Source organism: Pongo pygmaeus, chromosome 11 (assembly GCF_028885625.2).
Source record: "Pongo pygmaeus isolate AG05252 chromosome 11, NHGRI_mPonPyg2-v2.0_pri, whole genome shotgun sequence".
In the NCBI taxonomy this organism is placed as follows: Eukaryota; Metazoa; Chordata; class Mammalia; order Primates; family Hominidae; genus Pongo; species Pongo pygmaeus.
Window position 1 is genome coordinate 51,622,644 of NC_072384.2, and position 20,256 is coordinate 51,642,899.

Sequence of the window (20,256 nt, forward strand, 5' to 3'; positions counted from 1 at the left end):
CCACCACACCAGGCCAAGAGCTACACTTCTATTGAAGAATTCCCCTTCAAGATGACAACCTTTAAGAATTTTGCACTCCACTGGGCACAGTGGCTCATATCTGTAATCCCCGCACTTTTGGAGGCCAAGGCGGGCAGATCATGAGGTCAGGAGTTCGAGACCAGCCTGACCAACATGTGAAACCCCTTCTCTACTAAAAATACAAAAAAAAAAAAAAATTACCTGGGCATGGTAGCAGGTGTCTGTAATCCCAGCTACCTGAGAGGCTGAGGCAGGAAAATCATTTGAACCTGGGAGATGGAGGTTGCAGTGAGCCGAGATCACTCCATTGCACTCCAGCCTGGGTGACAGGGCAAGACTCCGTCTCAAAAAAAAAAAAAAAAAGAATCTTGCACCCATAAACACAAGAAAACATAGATAAAAACTTTCAATACAGAGCTGTCTGTAGGTCCAAGAAACTGAAAACAAAGTCATGTTCGTCAATAGGACAACAGATAATGCATATTCATATAGTAATATGGTATCACACAGCCATTAAAATTTATAACCTAGAGCTACAAACATCAACATGAATAACTCTCATGAAGAGATGCTGAATGGGCCAGGCATTGTGGCTCATGCCTGTAATCCCAGCACTTTGGAAGGCCAAGGCAGGCAGATCACCTGAGGTCAGGAGTTCGAGACTGGCCTGGCCAACATGGCGAAATCCCATCTCTGCTAAAAAATGCAAAACTAGCCGGGCATGGTGGCTACATGGTGGGGCACCTGTAACCCCAGCTACTCAGGAGGCTGAGGCACAAGAATTGCTTGAACCTGGGAAGCAGAGGTTGCAGTGAGCTGAGATCACACCACTGCACTCCAGCCTGGGTGACAGAGCAAGACTCCATCTCAAAAAAAAAAAAAAGAAATGCTGAACGACAAAAGTTGCAGAATGACAAAAAGACACTATTTTTAAGAAGTTTAAAAACATCCAAAAAATAGATAGTATATTTGTAAGTGTAGTATATATACTATTAAAGAGAATTTCTATCTACTTGTAGAGTGTTTAACTCTGAGAAAGGAGGAAGAATGAGATCAGGTAGCTGCTAAAAATACTAAAGTATTTCACTGTATCTTGAATGTTCCTTTCTTAAAAAAAAAGAATCAAGTATATCAAAATATTAGCACTTGACATAATTGCCTGGCAGGAATGGGAGTTCATATTTTGTATTTTATGCTGAAAATATTTCATAGTTTAAAAAGCTACAAAATATATTAGAAAAAAAATTGGCTGTTAAGTCTACTATTCTTATTCAAAACCAAAAAACTTTTTTTTTTAATTTTACTTTTTTACAAAGATTTTAACTTATTGTACAAAGAGTGGCCTAGTTAAGTAAATGTCATAAATTTGTGTGTATGTTACGAATTTGTATTATTCTTATGCTATCAGTATCTATTTTTATATTGGGATTTCTTATAAAATTTCACTGGAGAAAAGGACTGCATGACTGCATTTCACTGGAGAAAGTCCCAAGCTACTTCTTGGTCAACTTCTTCTAACATAGCAAAAGTCAAAAACACAGCAATACACACATTAAAATGTCGCTTGGAAATGTATTCTCTTAAAAGCTAACAATTCAAATCGCTGCATCCACAGAGTTTTGTAGAGGTAGAATTTGAGCTTGGCTTTGTGGGACACAAGTGTATCTTTAAAGGAAATACCAAAGTTGAAAAGAGCAAACATTTAGCAATGAATGGTAAATAGCACAGAGGCAGAAAACTGGCAAGAAAGATTGCCTGGCTTGAGTAAAGGGAAAAAAGATATGCAAACAAGAACCGGAGTTAAGGCTTAGAACAGACAAGTCATGAATTGGAAATCAATGAATAAGGAAATGATATCTTCTCTTTTAACACTAACCACTGTGGCCCCCATCCCCCATGTTTCACTTTCCCCTTGGAATTCTACGAGAATGGCTACTCCAACCAGGCTCCACCTCAAGATCCCTGTACCCCTCTAACACTTGAGGCCCAGTTGGGGAGAAGAGGTGGGACATAAGGATATTTTCTTTTTTCCCCTCAGAACACATCAAAGAAATCTTATTAAACAAAACAAAAAAATGAATCTAGATAAAATGTTTAAAGAGCTCTAATACTACCAAATCTAGTATATCCTTCAGGGCTTGTAGGTTCTGATGCCAAGAAAAGATAGGAATTTGCCAGAGTTCCCTACTTCCTAGCCTTTGGCCTGCTTCCATTTGACAAGTCACATATCATCATCAATTCATGAGTGCCTTCCTAAGACACCTTGACCCATCCTTTTCTCAGCTCCTGAGAAAAGGATTCCTTCCTCATATGACTGTCAGAAAGACTGCTCACCCTCCAGCAAGACTCTTCACCTACCAAAAGAGATTAATCTTTAAAGGCCTTTAATCATAAAATGACCATATCATACATTAGCAAAAGGTGGTTACTTCCTGTGGGGAAAAGTGCTATCAGAGAAGGGGGGAAGGAGGCTGGGCACAGTGGCTCACGCCTGTAATCTCAACACTTTGGGAGGCCGAGGCGGGCAGATCACTTGAGGGCAGGAGTTCAAGACCAGCCTGGCCAACATGGTGAAACCCCCATCTCTATTAAAAATACAAAAAATTAGACAGGTGTGGTGGTGCGCACCTGTAGTTCCAGCTACTCGGGAGGCTGAGGCAGGAGAATCGCTTGAACCCGGGAGGCGGGGTTGCAGTGAGCCAAGATCAGGCCACTGCATTCCAGCCTAAGAGACAGATTCGTCACAAAAAAAAAAAGAGAGAGAAAAAGAAAAAGAAAAAAGAAAAGGTGGGAAGGAGAGGATAGTGTCAACACCTTTACAGAGAAAGCTCCTATCTGAAGGTCCTTGTCTTTTCTTCAGGGACTATGACTGTTTTAAATAAAAGAGGATGTAAAGCTTCTTGTATATTCCTAGCACTATAGTTATCCTACTAAATTACAATTCTTATGTCTGTATGTTTCCTCCATTAGATTGAGAGTTCCTTGAAGGCAGGAACTCACAGTCTATGTATTCATTTTGTGTCCATAGATTAACACAATACTTGACACACAGTAATTATTCAATGTATGTCTGCTGAATGAAGAGTGAACAAAGACCAAAAAAAAAAAAAAAGGTAATAAAAATCTGACCGAATCAAGGAGAACAAGTGAAAAAGACAATGACAATGTAAAGTAACATTCCTGTAGACATCTCAAGTCAAATAATGACTTGCTTTGTGTGTGTGTGTGTGTGTGTGTGTGTGTGTGTGTGTATATATACACACTTTTTTTTTTTTTCCCGAGACGGAGTCTTGCTCTGTCGCCAGGCTGGAGTGCAGTGGCGAGAATGTCGGCTCACTGCAATCTCTGCCTCCTGGGTTCAAGCGATTCTCCTGTCTCAGCCTCTCGAGTAGCAGGGACTACAGGCACACGCCACCATGCCTGGGTAATTTTTTGTATTTTGGTAGAAACGGGGTTTCACCATGTTGGTCAGGCTGGTCTCAAACTCCCGACCTCAGGTGATCCGCCCGCCTCGGTGTCCCAAAGTGCTGGGATTACAGGCGTGAGCTGTTGCGCCTGGCCCTTGCTTCGTATTAACGATTTGAAAAGAAAAGTTTTAAGATATGAAACACGTAATATATAATTTTTCTTCTATGATATACGTGCAAGTCCAATTTGAGCTCCTTAGTATTTCATTCTACTTTTTCTAATTCCATTGTCTTGTCTAGAAGTTACAGGAGGGCCTCAAATTCATTCTTTCACCCTTAAAATGTCTTTGGGGTACTGAATTCAGTCATGCTTAAGCTAATACGTAACTACTTGAAGCTCTGGCTTATGGCACTGGCCATAAGATAATCTAGACACAGTTGTTTTTTTTTTTTTTAATCTCAACAGTAGTGCCTCCTTTACAACTGTGGGACTAAACTGTGATCCACTAAACCATGCTGGGGCCCCAGGAGCCAGGCAGGGAAAGGTTTAGAACAGAACAGGCAGAGCAACTGTGCCTACTTGTACCAGAGAATTTTTCCATCAGAAAATAATGAACTTCCAAGAAAGATTTATATTGAAGAAAATAGTTCACGGTTTTTAAGTTTTAAAATCATTTGTCTAATTCTATTTTGCGCCTTCTGTTTTATTTCATTAGAACAGAATCAAAGTGTTCATAATAGCAATTTTTTAAAAGTACAGGTTGCACAAAGGTTGTATGATTCAAACAAAAGAAGAAATACTGCAATGAGGTGTTCCAAAAGGAAACAGTGATCCTTACAGTGATGTTTCCCAGATTTATGCCAGTCACCTGTATTCATCCACCAAAAAAAAAAGATTAATGAAGTAAGGAACATACATATTTGAACTATTTACATATATTATTTGACTCAAACATATTTTTTAAAATGGCTTAGGGGATTACACAACGTACCAGAATAGGGCACTTTCTACCGTCTCCTAATAACCAAATGTTAACTATGAAACAAGGGAATTACTGCTGAGATGTGCAGTATTCTTCTGAGTACCCCCGCCCCAACCCCATTTCCAAGTTCTAAAAATTTATCTAGGGTTCTGTTAACTACTGCTACAAAAAGAAACAAAACACAAACCTGTAGTCCCAGCTACTCGGGAAGGGGAAACGGAGGTGGAGGCTGAGGTGGGAGGAATTCTAGTCGCACCTGGGCAACATAGTGAGACCCAGACTTTCGAGAATACATACATACATTTCTCAGTTTGTTTTACTGTTACTCAAATTTCCAAAATAATTTCGTGTATATCTTATCCATGTTTTTGTCATTCTATAGTCACTGAAGAGACCAGCGCTTTATGACTGCAACAAGTAAAATACTTGTTGTTCTGGAGTGTTTTGAGACTCGAGATTTCCTTTTCATACTCTAAAACAGAACATCTCCTAGGACCCGCGCAATCTTTGCAATCCGGGGATGAAGAGCAACACCTTTACAATTGTAATAAATCTTAAAGCTACCCTATCAGGGATTGAATGCATAAGTAATATAAATAATGGGGAAGTAAGCTCTTCCTATTCAATGCGGTTGTCTAGGTATCAAGTGTCTAGTGTTGGGCTTCTCTAGACAGCAGGGTCTCCACTGCTGCATCATCTTCAGAAAACGACGGGGCAAAGACGGAGGTAACCAGCTGTCGAACGAGCAGGAAGTTTTTAATCACCAACTCCACAATTACTTAATCAGTCCAGTCTCCAGCGAACCCTAGGCTCTTCCCAAATCCTACGCTTGGCAAGGAGAACGGCCCTTTGAGGGTCCCCAAACTCAGGCGGCAGGAAGCACTCCCCAGACCGCTAGCGACGCGCCGAGGTTGCCCCCAGAAAAATCTCAACGTCGAAGGAGCGGGCGGCACCGCCCCCTCCCCTCCCTTGGCTTGGCTTCCTAGTCCCCGTAGTCGCTACCGCCCACTTTCTAGCCAGACAAACAGCAGTCAAGGGCCAGGCACACAGCAGTCCAGTACCGGGCACAGCACTCACCCACGTCTTGCTCGAAGGGGTTGGCAGTGAACAAAGGCATCTCGCCGGCGCCCGAGCCCTACTCACTGCTGTCTAGCTAACACTTCGCAACTGCTCCCCACCGGGTGACCCGCGGCCGCGGCTCCCTAGATCGCTCCGCTTCGGCCTCCGTCCCCGCACTTCCGCCACCGCACCTGCCCGGCTCCTGCCTGACAGGCCGGCTCGGAGTCCACCCTTCGATCCCGCGCTCCTGTCCCAACTTTTCTCCCGGGGCGAGATCCCTCCGACCATGGGCGTCCTCCCAAGGCCTTTGTCGCTGCCCCAGTCCCAGACTTTTGTAGGGGTCAGGCGGCCGCTACGGCCACCTTTCCAGCGCTAGGACCCCGGCGAGCCACGAAGCCGGGGACCTTCGGAGCCGGAAGTAGTCCCGCCTGGAACCGGACGACCCCGGAAGCTGCAGTGCCAGCGGAGGCGCGGCAGGGGGCGCAGTTACCCGTGGTTTTTCGCGTTGGACGACGGGCTGTGAGGGCCAACTTCTTGTCACGAATTTAGTTCGTTCCAGAGCGGCAGGACTCGTAGCTAGAGAACGCGGACCCACGATGCGTACGCGTTACAGTCCTGTTTCCCTAGAAACGGAGCCGCCGGCGCGGAGGTGGCTTTGAGATTCTGCGAAAGACCTGACTGCTCTCCAACACTTACTGTGTTGCACCCTACCCGGCGCCCAATCCAAACCCCGTCAGGATAACCACCCGGGACAGCGGTGGTCGAAGTAACTACGCCTAATTTTTCAATGTCCATAGTGTCCCCTCCATAAAAACACTGCTGGGCCCCCGGAATCCAAAGGCGAAGGAGGCACACTCCCTGCCTTAGACTTGCTGAGAGTTTTATAGGGGCAGTGCATAACGTACATGATGGTGTATGACGATTCGGATAGTAGTACGAGTCATAAACTCAAATTCCCATAGGATCCAGCCAGGTATTTAAATGAATGCAAAAGCCCAAGCAACCTTCCCACCCACATATTCTCGTTCCTCTTAGAAAACTGTAGTAATGATTATGTTGCCTGTCTCTCTCCTCCTCGTTAGATTATAAATTGCCTGATGAGTTTTGGTCACTACTATATCCCCAGCGTCTAAAACAGTGTCCGAAGTAATAGACGCTCAATACTTTTCGAATGAAGCTGGAACTTTCTAACTGAACAGTGCGTATCTAAAGATGTCAGCTACTGGTAAATTGCAGCCATTTGTTGAAATGTGGGTCCTACTAGAGTTTGCAATTTTTCAATGATGTTTAAATGTTGAGAATTACTCCAACATTTTAAATAATGGATTAATCAAAACCATTTTACAAACTCTAGTATAAAGACCTGATGCTATAAAGAGAGAGCTCATACACATTCAGAAAGGTGGTTGCATTTTATAAAGTTAGGGGCACAAATGAGAAGGAATCGTGCAGGAGGGGCTGTTTTTTATAGAATGTTGAACCTAGAATGTTCAAGATAAATTGGGAGGCCGGGCATGGTGGCTCACGCATGTAATCCCAGCACTTTGGGAGGCCGAGGTGGGCAGACTGCTTGAGGCCAGGAGTTCAAGACCAGCCTTGCTAACATGGCGAAAAACCATCTCTACTAAAAATACAAAAATTAGCCAGGCATGGTGGCGCAAGCCTGTAATGCCAACTTCTTGGGAGGCTGAGGCATGAGAATCACTTGAGCCCAGGAGGCAGAGGTTACAGTGAGCCAAGATCAGGCAACTGCACTCCAGCCTGGGCAACAGAGCAAGACTCTGTCTCAAAAAAAAAAAAAAAAAACCTAGAGATTTTTTGGACAGATAAAGACTTTTTGTCTAAGACTTAGTGTTGGAATGGAAAACAAGGCTAACTAGGTATAAGAGGAAACAGATTGAGAAAAATTTTAAAGGGCAAGCTGGGAATTTTTTATTTTGATTAAGGCACTCAATAATTATTTAAGGATATTGAGTAGCAGAATAGTAAAAAAAATTTTTTTTTGAGACGGAGTCTCACTCTGTTATCCAGACTGGAGTGCAGTGGCGCGATTTGGGCTCACTGCAAGCTCCGCCCTCTGGGTTCACACCATTCTCCTTCCTCAGGAGAATGGCCAAAACTGGCCATAAAGAAAATCTCTGCAGCACTGTGACATGTTCATGATAGCCAAAATGACCACACTGGAAGGTTGTGGGTTTACTGGAATGAGGGCAAGGAACACCTGGCCCACCCAGGATGGAAAACGCTTAAAGGCATTCTTAAGCCACAAACAATAGCATGAGCAATCTGTGCCTTAAGGACACGCTCCTGCTGCAGTTAACTAGCCCAACCTATTCCTTTAATTCGGCCCATCCCTTCATTTCCCATAAGGGATACTTTTAGTTAATTTAATATCTATAGAAAAGGCTAATGACTGGCTTGCTGTTAATAAATATGTGGGTAAATCTCTGTTTGGGGCTCTCAGCTCTGAAGGCTGTGAGACCCCTGATTTCCCACTTCACACCTCTATATTTCTGTATGTGTGTCTTTAATTCCTCTAGTGCCGCTAGGTTAGGCTCTCCCTGACCGAGCTGGTCTCAGCAGCCCTTGTTGAAGGAATACTTATGGCAATGGTGATCACCGCTATCATAGCTACCATTAAATTGCTCGTTATGATTGGTTGTCCTGCTTTCCTCAGGTTTTCTTCTGCCATCTGTGACAGCTTCTTGGTCTGTCCCCAAGTGGGTGGCTGTGTTCGACAGGTGTTGCTCACGACAGTTGGGGTCCTCCTCAGCGTCAGTCTCAACATGGCTGCAACCGGGGGGGTCCTCGGGATCCTCCCGGAATCTCTTCCTTGGCATCTGGCTCATGATAAGGTTTCAGGTGTCTTGATGGTATCCAAATTGGCTGTTGATCTTGGCCTGGAGAAACACAAGTGTAACCTCTACCCCAAGTTATTATTTTACGTATTTCCCAACTTTTTGTTACCGGATCTCTCCACCAAATCAGTTGTTCTGCTTCTGTCTTTGCATCTGATTTCTGTAGATGCTGTTTAGCTGCTGATAACATCTGGCTTTCTTTGGGCAGGCTCAAAACATTTAAAGTTAATATTGCTAGATTCAATTGTATATGGGCTGTGCCATAATCCCTATTTCTCCCCCTTTTTTGTTTTTGTCATTAGTTGTTTATCTGTATGAAATAGTAACAGCATTTTTAATTAATTGTGTGGAATGAACCACGTATGAAGAATCAGAAATCACATTAATAGGCATATTAAAAGCAGTCCATACCTCAATTATAGCTACAAGCTCTGCTTTTTGAGCTGATGTATAGGGCGTTTGGAAAATTTTACCTTTTGATCCAGAATAAGAAGCTTTACCATTACTAGACCCATCTGTGAAACAATGAAAACACTTAGCAGGCTGCAGGTTGTTTACTGCAGGAATTGTAAATGCAAACCGTTCACAGTCTTGCTCAGCTAAAGGGATAGTAAAGAAATGGTCTTTTAAATCTATGACTATTAAAGGCCAATTTTTTGGAATTATAGCAGGGGAAGGCAATCCTGGCTGTAATGCTCCCTTAGGTTGTATAACTGAATTGATGGCCCTTAAGTCAGTTAACATTCTCCATTTACCTGATTTTTTCTTAATTACAAAAACTGGAGAATTCCAAGGGGAAAATGTTGGAGCTATGTGCCCGTTTTCTAATTGTTTAGTAACTAATTTCTCTAAAGCCTCCAGTTTCTCTCTACTTAGTGGCCATTGTTCTATCCAAATTGGCTTATCTGTTAACCATTTTAAAGGTATAGGTTCTAGAGGCTTAACAATGGCCACCATCAAAGACGATATCCTAATCTTTGGCAGGAACTTTATCTTTCTGCTTGAAGTGATTCTTGCAAACCTTGCAAAATTTTTTTTTCTAGTCCCATACCAGGGACATACCCCATTTCATGCATTGTATGTTGAGTTTGAGGGCTATATAATTGTTCTGGAATTAGAACTTGTGTTCCCCATTGTTGTAACAAATCTCTTCCCCATAAATTTATAGGTGCAGAAGTTATAATTGGTTGAATAGTCCCAGGTTGTCCATCAGGCCCTTCACAATGCAAAATATAACTACTTTGATATACTTCAGCAGCTTTACCAACTCCAACTATGTTAAATTGAGTGGGTTGAACTGGCCACACAGATGGCCAGTGCTGTAGAGAAGTGATTGAAATGTCTACCCCTGTATCTACCAAACCTTTAAATTTCTTTCCCTGAATAGTTATTTCACAGGTAGAATGTTTATCAGTAATTTGATTTACCCAATAAGCTGCTTTGCCTTGTTTATTTGTGCTTCCAAATCCTCCTGTTCGTTTAATTTCACTTTTTCCCATTCCCACATATGGCACCATCAGGAGCTGTGCTATGCACTCTCCTGGCTCTGCTTTCCAGGGAACAGAAGTAAATATAACAATTTGAATTTCCCCATTGTAATCTGAATCAATGACTCCTACATGTATTTGTACCCCTTTTAAACTTAAACTAGACCTTCCTAAAAGTAATCCTATTGTCCCCGTTGGCAAGGATCCACAGACTCCTGTTGGGACCTTTTGTGGGGATTCCCCAGGCAGAAGGCTCACAGCTTTTGTGCAGCATAAGTCTACCGTGGCACTACCGGCTGTGGCAGGGGACAGACATTGTACAGGGGTGAGGGAATGGCCTGAGCCATTCTGGAATCCCCTATCTGGCAGCCTGACTCGCTGATTATTTCTATATCCTTTTTTAGTATGAATAGGTTGTTTAAATTTTTTGAGTAATTTAAAAGGAAAAGGCTCAAATGTAGCTATAATATTTCCCTGTTGATCTGGAGGGTGTATTCTAACAGCGAACTGCCAAGCCTCTAAATCAACCTCTTGTGTAGCTTGCTGAATTCCTGCCTGAATAGAACTGAGAGCGGTTGCTCAAGGCACTTCTCGAACAGTCACTGGGGCAACTACTTTTCGCCCAGTGTCTTCCAGAAAAGAAAGATCGGGAGGGTCATTTTCTTCAAAATAATAGGGAGGGGGTGCAGAAGGGTGGGGATGAACCTCTCCCTGCTTTGCCGCTTTAGCTTTAGCTGGCGAACAAACCTGCTCTGTAACCTCTTCTGTTACTTCGTTATACTCTCCTTCCTCCTCATCATCAGTGTGAAAAAGTTCCGAGGTGGAACGAACCACAGCCCACACTTGTCCCATTGTTACCCTGGCGCTTCCGAGCTCCCCTTCTTACTCACCACGGGGATTGCTTTAAGAGTACGCGGGTGTCCTCCAGCTAGTTCCATGTTCTCCAACCGTCACTCTGGCGACCATTCAACCTGGATTCGAGCCCCCATGATGGATGTCACTTGCCGAGACCAGCTCAGTCAGGGAAACCCTAACCCAGTGGTGCTAGAGGAATTAAAGACACACACATAGAAATATAGAGGTGTAAAGTGGGAAATCAGGGGTCTCACAGCCTTCAGAGCTGAGAGCCCCGAACAGAGATTTACCCACGTATTTATTAACAGCAAGCCAGTCATTTGCATTGTTTCTATACATATTAAATTAACTAAAAGTATCCCTTATGGGAAACAAAGGAATGGGCTGAATTAAAGGAATAGGTTGGGCTGGTTAACTGCAGCAGGAGCATGTCCTTAAGGCACAGATCACTCATGCTATTGTTTGTGGCTTAAGAGTGCCTTTAAGCATTTTCCATCCTGGGTGGGCCACGTGTTCCTTGCCCTCATTCCAGTAAACCCACAACCTTCCAGTGTGGTCATTTTGGCCATCATGAACATGTCACAGTGCTGCAGAGATTTTGTTTATGGCCAGTTTTGGGGCCAGTTTATGGCCAGATTTTGGGGGGCCTATTCCCAACAGAGGTGGGAAGATCATCTGAGCCCAGGATTTCAAGGTTACAGTGAGCTATGATTGTGCCACTGCACTGCAGCCTGGGTGAAAGAGTGAGACCCTGTCACAAAAAAAAAAAAAAAAAAAGAAAGAATTTTTTATAAAGAGCAGAAAGCTGAGGATTTGCCTTTGGAAAGCATTCATTTTTATTTATTATTATTATTATTGAGACAAGTTCTTGCTCTGTCACCCAGGCTGGAGTGCAGTGGCGCGATCTTGGCTCACTGCACCCTCTGCCTCCCAAGTTCAAGCAATTCTCCTGCCTCGGCTTGCCATGTAGCTGGGACTACAGGCGTGGGCCACCATGCCTGTCTAATTTTTCTATATTTGGTAGAGATGGAGTTTCACCATGTTGTCCAGGCTGGTCTCAAACTCCTGGCCTCAAAGTGATCTATCCGCCTCGGCCTCCGAAAGTGCTGGGATTACAGGCGTGAGCCACTGCTCCCAGCCACATTCATGTTTTAAAGAGACTCTTTTAATTCCTCCTCTTTAAAAGCAAGTATACTGAAGGATCTATAGGTATTTTTTTCTATGTATATACTCAGTCAGTTCCTCAGTGAGTTCCTCTAATTAACAAAGTTTTTTTTTCATCTTTTGTAATTAACAACATTTTTAATAGTTACCGGGAGCAGACCCTGTGTTAGAAACAAGAGGATACAAAAGTTGTTCACTGTTGCTTCATCTTAGGAAGTAATTGGGCAATTAAAAAATATTTCAGTGGCAGTCTAAAAATTGTGGTGTGCAAAGAATTTGAAAACCAGTTTACAAAAAAAAATATATATATATAGAGGCTTGGTGGCATGCACCTGTAGCATCAGCTACTTTGGAGGATGAGGCAGAAGGATTGCTTGATCTAGGGCGGTCAAGGCTGCAGTGAGCCGTGATCATGTCACTGCACCCCAGCCTGGATGACAGAGGGAGACCCTGTCTCAAAAAGAAGCAAAAAAAAAAAGAAGAAAAAGAAAAAGAAAATATTTTATTCACCTTTATTTATCTTTTTTTTTTTTTTTTTTTGGAGACAACGTCTCTCTCTCTGTCACCGGGGCTGGAGTGCAGTGGCACAATTATACCTCATTGCAGCCTCAAACTCCTGAGCTCAAGCAGTCTTCCTGCCTCAGCCTCCAAAGTAGTTGGGACTACAGGTATGCACCACTGATCCTAGCTCTTTTTTTTTTTTTTTTTTTTTTTTTGTAGAGACAGGGTCTCACTATGTTGCCCAGGCTGTTTACCTTTATTGATTCCTTCTCTAATGCCCTTTGTTTTTAAAATGTTTATCCAAGTTTCTGACCTGCATCATATTCTTTCTCTCTCAAGGACTTTTAAAAATCCTTGCAAGGCAAGTCTACTGGTGACAAATTCCCTCAAATTTTGTTTGCCTGAGAAAGTCTTTCTCCCTCACTGTTGAAGGATAATTTCACTGGATACAGAATTCTAGGTGAGTGGTTTTTTTTTTTCTTTTGATACCTTAAATATTTCACTTTTCTCTCCTCTTGCTTGCACAATTTCTGAAGAGAAATCTAATGTAATTCTCATCCTTACTCCTCTGTAGGCAAAATGTGTTTTTTTTCTCCTTTTTGCTTCTTTCAAGATTTTCTGTCTTCAATTTTCTACAGATTGAACATGATTATGGTTAGGTGCAGATTTTTTGGTATTTATACTGCTTAGTGTACTCTGAGCTTCCTGGATCTGTGGTTTTGTATCCTTCGTTAATTTGGGGGAAATTCTCAGTCATTATTGCTTCAAATTTTCTTCTTTTCTTCTCCCTCTGGTATTTCTGTTATGTATATGTTACATCTTTTGTAATTCTCCTGCCATTTTTGGATATCTGATTTTTTCTTTTTTTCTCTGTGCATTTCAGTTTTAGAAGTTTTTTTTTTTTTCAGTTTTAGAAGTTTCTTTTGACATTTTTTCAAGCTCAGATTCTTTGTCTCTGAACTTTATTGATGGAGCCCATCAAAGACATTCTTCCTTTCTGTTAGTGTTTTTTATCTCTAGCATTTCCTTTTGATTCTTTCTTAGAGTTTCTGTCATTCTGCTTACACTACCCATCTGTTCTTGCATAATGTTGATTTTTTTTCCATTACAGCCCTTAACGTATCAATCATAGTTAATTTAAATTCCTTGTATGATAATTCTATTATACATATTCTAATAACATTCTTGCTATACCTGATTCTGATTCTGATGTTTGCTCTGTCTTTTCAAACTGTTTTTTGTCTTTCGTTAAGTGTTGTCTTTTTGTGAAAACAGGACAACATTTACTGGGTAAAAGGAACTGAAGTAAACAGGCCTTTAGTATGAGGTTTTATGTTTATCTGGCTAGGGATTAGGCTGTGTTTACTGCTTGCTATAGCATTAAGTGTCAAAGGCTGATTTCCTTGTTTTTGTCTCCTCTGTTGTCTTTGGGTTCTTGAGACTTAAATAAGGTCTGAGAGTAGGTCTCAATTCTTTAGTGAGCCTGTGCCTCTGCTATGAACTTCACAAGTGCTTTCTGGCCATGTGTGGTGGCTCATGCCTGTAATTTCAGCACTTTGGGAGACCGAGGTGGGAGGATCACTTGAGCTCAAGAGTTCAAAACCAGCCTGGGCAACATAGCGAGACCCTGTCTCTACAATAAATTAAAAAAAAAAAAAAAAGCTGGATATGGTGGTGCACACCTGCAGTACTAGCTACTTGGGAAGCTGAGGTGTGATGATCGCTTGAGCCAGGGAGATGAGGGCTGTAGTGAGCTGTGATCGCACCACCTACACTCCAGCCTGAGCGACACAGTGAGACCCTATCTAAAACAAAACAACCACCACCACCACAACAAAAACACAGGTGCTTTCTGTCCCTCTCCCCCTACCTACCTCCCCATCCCCAGTCTCCAGTTTTGGTGAGACAAGAAGGCTTAGGGGAAGATGGAGTTGAGAATTTCCCTTCCACCAGCTAGGTTAGGCTCTGGTAAAACCCTAATTGCTTAGGCTCGGGTCAGATAGTTTCTCTTGAGGATGTTCTTTAAGACATAATTCTATGGGATAATTCAGAATAATTTCTTTTCCTCTCCCCCTTCTAGAAACACACAGTGATTTCTCTTACTGTGAACCAGATTGAATTCCTGGAGGTAAAACTCACAAAAGTGTGGGGACCCTCCAATAACTAGGCCCCCATGGAGTTTTTAACTCTCAGACTTGTCCACACTGAGCCTCCAGCAATTTGTCAATGGCAGTTCAGGTTTTCCTACCCCAGCCACTGGTACCCAAGGATGTTTCTGCTCGTGGGTTTCCTCCAATAAGTTGTGATCCTCTGTATCTACCTGTCTATCTCTCCAATTTTGAGGGCAGTAGTTTGCCCTGTGATCTTAGCTCTCTACTGGGTATAAAATGCTCCAGAAATAAACGCTTCATGCCGTGAAGTAAAACCAGCACCCAGGCAAAAGTTTAATTCTCTCAGCAAGGCAATTTACTTCTGCAGAAGGGTGCCACCTGGGTCAATCAAGATCACAGGAGCACAGAGAACAAAGGAGACCAGGGGGTTTTTATCCTTAATGCAGTCCCTATCTCTGTGTCACTCCTTCATGGGCTTGGGTCAGACTGCACAATCTGAGCTGACCGACTGGCTACTTGTATATATTTTCCTAAATATAGAAGGGGAGGGGGATGTGAGGTACAGAGGTGGAGCGTGTGGGATATGCAGTTTTGGGGGAACAATTGGTACAGGTAACAGGGGAACAGACGTGAGTTATTGATTAGAGCTGATGGGAAGTGGGTGGGCTGCTTACGGTAACCAGGGGCAAGGAAGAACAAGAAAGTTGAGTTTGAGAACAAAGGATAAGGAAGTTAACAGGCTAAACCCTTTGAAGAGAAACTCAGAAAGATTTATTGTATCTTACATTCTCTGATGGATCTAAAAAGAGTTGTTGATTTTTACTTTCTTCAGTTGTTTTCCTTGTGTGGATAGGAGTGGTGACTTCTAAGCTTCCATGCCCGATTAGAACCCAGAAATCAGCTCCCTTTCTTCTATCTCTCTCTCTTTTTTAAGACGGGATCTCACTCTGTCACCCAGGCTGGAGTGCAGTATGGCACAATCTCAGCTCACCACAATCTCAAACTCCCGAGTTCAAGAGCTCCTCCTACCTTAGCCTCCTGAGTAGCTGGCACTACTGGCATGCACCACCATGCCCAGCTAATTTGTGTGTGTGTGGTTTTTTTTGTTTTTTGTTTTTTTTGAGATGGAGTCGTGCTCTGTTGCCCAGGCTGGAGTGCAGTGGCAGAATCTTGGCTCACTGCAACCTCTGCCTCCCTGGCTCAAGTGATCCTCCTGCCTCAGCCTCCCAAGTAGCTGGGACTACAGGCATATGCCATCACGCCCAGCTAATTTTTGTATTTTTAGTAAAGACAGGGTTTCACCATGTTGGCCAGGCTGGTCTTGAGCTCCTAGGCTCAAGTGATTTGCTCCCCTTGGCCTCCCAAAGTGCTAGGACTGCAGGCATGCACTACCACACCCACCCCTTTCTATTACTTTTCTATTACAAGTGCCACAGTGTGTTAGACCAGCATACTGGAAACCTTGGAATAAACTCTGACTTTGCTCTGATTTTTCCATTTTTAAAATTTTTTAATTAAATTTTTAATTTTTTAGGTTTCTTTTTTCAAATTTTGTTTTTGCTGTTTTTTCTCTTTCTTTCGGCATTGCCTCCATTATAGCACAGGCTTCCATTTCCTCCACGCCTTCCAGTTTCTTCCTTTTAAAAGAGAGTGCCCAAACTTGGGGGTGAGAAGAGGCTGGAGTCTACTTTGTGCTCTGTTAACTAAGTTAAATACCCATAAGGCTGCATCCTTCCTAGAGAGGGAGGCTTTTTTTCTAGTCGTCGAAAGAAATCATGTGGGCTGGCCTACCCCTGCACACAACAGTCTACTTAATATCCTGGAATACCACTTTTGTAATTTTGTTCTCTTCCTTGAGAGTCTACTGGATTTTGCCTGCCATAAAAAGGTCAAGCTGGGGTGTCACTGTCTCTGGTAAATGACTCATTTTTCCCTATCTAACAGGCTTATTTTCTATAGCTTAAAGCTTCAGTTTTTGGAGTCACATAAAATTTCAAATCACAGCTGTGCTGCTGACATGTAACTTGAACAAACGCTTAAGTTTTAGGGACTTAAGTTTTCTTTCTTTTCTTTCTTTCTTTCTTTTTTTTTTTTTTTTGACAGAGTTTTGCTCTTGTCACCTAGGCTGGAGTGCAATGGCGTGATCTCAGCTCACTGCAACCTCTGCCTCCCGGATTCAAGCAATTCTCCTGCCTTAGCCTCCTGAGTAGCTGGGATTACAGGCACCTGCCACCACGCCCAGCTAACTTTTTGTATTTTTAGTACAGACAGGGTTTCACCATGTTGGCCAGGCTGGTCTTGAACTCCTGACCTCAGGTGATCCACCTGCCTCGGCCTTCTAAAGTACTGGGATTACAGGTGTGAGCCACCGCGCCTGGCCCTTTAACTATATACTTTATTATTTATTTATTTATTTATTTTGTATGTGGAGACAGAGTCTCAAAATATAAAACACTTAATATAAATAAAATATATTAAATTTTAAAATACTTTATTTATTTATTTTCAGACAGTCTTATTCTGTCACCCAGGCTGGAGTGCAGTGGTGTGATCTCAGCTCACTGCAGCTTTGACCTCTGGGGCTTAAGTGATCCCCCCACCTCAGACCTCCAAGTAGCTGGGACTACAGGCACATGCCACCATGCCTGGCTAATTTTTGTATTTTTTGTACAGATGGGGTCTCACTATGTTGTCCAGCTGATCTTGCATTCCTGGGCTCAAGCAATCTGCCCGCCTTAACCTCCCAAAGTGCTGGGATTACAGGCATGAGCCACCACACCTGGCTACTATATACTTTATAAGGTTGCTGTGAAAATTAAATGGGATTATGAGAGCTTTTTGTATAGTGAATACTCAATAGCACTCACTATAATACAAAAGAACTTTTTTGCGATGATGGATGTGTTTTTTGTTCTTTTTTTTTTTTGAGAAGGAGTCTTGCTCTGTTGCCAGGCTGGAGTGCAGTGGTGCGATCTCAGCTCACTGCAACCTCTTCCTCCCAGATTCAAGCACTTCTCCTGCCTCAGCCTCCTGAGTAGCTGGCACTACAGGCCCATGCCACCATGCCCAGCTAATTTTTTTGTATTTTTAGTAGAGATGGGCTTTCACCAGGTTGGCCAGGATGGTCTCGATCTCTTGGCCTTGGGATCCACCCACCTCGGCCTCCCAAAGTGCTGGGATTACAGGCATGAGCCACCATGCCCGGCCAGATATGTTTTATATTTTCATTGCTCAATACAAATACCAGTAGGCACATGTAACTGTTGATCACTTGAAATGTAACTAGCGCAACTGAGGAACTGAATTTTTAATTTTATTTCATTTTAAATGCAAATACCCACATGTGGCTGCCTAGTAGCTAGTGTAATTGAGTGCTCTACATCGTACTTGAAAATCAGTTCAAGGAAAAATAGGAGTGTCTTCCATCTCTGTTATTATGCTTTATGATATTTCACTTTCCAAAAATGCATGCTTACTTCTTTCACCTATCTTCATCTTTTATCTCTTTTCATTTTTCACATCTGGAAATTTAAGAATCCATTCAACAGCCCATCTTCTCCAGAAGTATTCCTCAGTTGATCCCAATCTACATGTTTTTCACGTTTCTGAAACTTTTATTGAACATGGGTCAACATTGCACTGGTTAGCACTTAATATTCTTCTAACCTATCTTGTGTGATTGTTGGAACTTCCCAAGAGCACAGTATCAGGAACTCTGTGGCTTTTAATTCTGTGTCCTCCCTTTCAAGACCAATTAGCCCATTACTTAGAATACTTAAACACTGATTTGTATCTTCCCAACACTCATATGTTGAAATCCAATTCCCAATAAGATAGTATTTGAAAGTGGTATTTGGGGGAGGTAATTAGGTCATGAGAGTGGAATTCCTCATGAATAGAATTAGTGCCCTTATAAGAAGAGGCCAGAAACCCCTCTTGCTCTCTTTACTTCATGTTAGGACACAATGAGAAGTCAGCAGTTTGCAACCAAAAGAGTGTCCTCTCTAGAATCTGACCAGGCTGACACAGCAATCTGCGACTTCCAGCCTCCAGAACTGTGAGAAATAAATTGCTGTTATTTATAAGACACCCAGTCTGTGGTACTTTGTTATAGCAGCCTAACCTGACTAAAACACACTGAATAACCCAATGTTTGAGTGATTACCTGTCCTTTACTTCTCTGATCCATTCCTCTTGCCTTCCAATTCCTGCTACCATTCTCTAGAAGTTGGCTGAAAGGAACAAAGAGCACCTAATCAGTTATCTAATAACATTTATTACCTTTTTATTTCCTACATTGTGTTACTTTATCTCTCTCACTCCTGCATGATGAATAAAATCATTTTTTTCAGAGGCATTACACTTTTCACACTTTATTTAGTAAATATTGGGTAGCTACCATGTCCAAAATACTAGCAGTAGAGGCAAAGGTTGATGAGGGGTAGGCATGAAAATAACATAATCACTGCCCTCAATGACTCATATTCAGGCGAGGAGAAAATGATTTATAAAAGTAGTTAATGGAAGAGAATACATAGGAATAAGGGGAATTCCATGTGGAGGCCAAGTGTAGAGTAATGGTATTTTGCTTTGTACCCATTGGAAATTATATTTTAGTGCCTAGTTGAGGGTAGTTAGTCCAACAAATTTGATGTTGGGAATACTTCTGATTGTAATTGAGAACTGTTATCTCAAACTAAATTGTTACAAATTGGAGTTTGAATCTTTAGAAAGAAAAAAAGAGAGAGAGAGAAGCTATGTATAGACCATCTGGAAAAAAGTCATTTTGGAAATCAGCTTATGAAAAAGGTAATATGGGAAAGTAAAACATAAGCAGAAATGGTAATAAAATTGATTGGTTAGGTGAAAAGAGTTGAAGGGAAAAAAATGTACAAATTCAGGAAATTGTGTGTACAAGTGTGTATTTAAAAAAACCCAAAAACCTTCAGCTAGGCGTGGTAACCTATACCTGTAGTCCTAGCTATTCTGGAGACTGAGGTGGGAGGATCGCCTGCAGGAGGTCAAGTCTGCAGTGAACTGTGATCACGCAACTGCACTCCAGCATGGGCCATACAGCGAGACCCTGTCTCAAAAAAAAAAAAAAAAAAAAATCCGTAAACCAAAAACTTCAAGGAAGGCTATCTTAAAAGCCCATAGATCCTTAGCCAGGCATGGTGGTGCATTCTTGTAGTCTCAGCTACAGGGGAGGATCACTGAGCCCAAGAGTTTGAGCCTAGCCTGGGCTACATAGTAAGACCCCATCTATTAAAAAAAAAATTCCCACAGCTCCAAAGGCCTGGCTTCACAGGACTCCTAGCGGACCTGGTTCATTCTATTCAGTAACTATTTTTACTGGCAATTCAGTTCAAGAGTACTGTAACTTGTATGGATGGATCCGCTTAATTTTTACTTCATAATTTATTTAAAACTCTATTATTACTCTCCGTTCATTTTCCTTTGTCATCATCATTACCGCACTCTGCACAGTAGGTGGCAACCGTGCTTCACTCCCAGAATCAACTGAACGGCCTAGAAGTACAAAACAGAGGCAAACATTGAAACAAATTTCAGGATCCTAATTTGGCCAAAAATAAAAGCATTGCCTTATAAGGTCATGTCAGTAATATGCCATTATAATATGCCAATTATGTGCCAAATTGTTATATATTCTACATTCAGTGTTTAGTAAAAATTCATATGTTGAATAATTCATTTTGCCAGTGAATGTCAATAAACCAGGATGTGCTATCTTAAAAATTAATATTCACTTAATCTTTATTATCATAATATAATAAATTATCTCCTTTATA

The 20,256-nt window shown here is 42.1% G+C and overlaps 1 protein-coding gene across 2 annotated transcripts in view; it reads right to left on the reverse strand.

The window, feature by feature from the left end:
* The window catches only part of STAM2 (signal transducing adaptor molecule 2), a 57,391-nt gene extending 51,366 nt beyond the window's left edge, over nt 1-6,025 (reverse strand). Inside the window, exon 1 of one of the 2 annotated variants that reach the window (XM_054479304.2) lies at nt 5,489-6,025. In XM_054479304.2, the coding sequence (XP_054335279.1) occupies nt 5,489-5,528 (40 nt within the window). In that variant the 5' untranslated portion in view covers nt 5,529-6,025. The remainder of the gene's footprint in view (nt 1-5,488) is intronic. The other variant, XM_054479306.2, reaches the window with a different exon arrangement.
* Between the last annotated feature and the right edge of the window lie 14,231 nt (nt 6,026-20,256).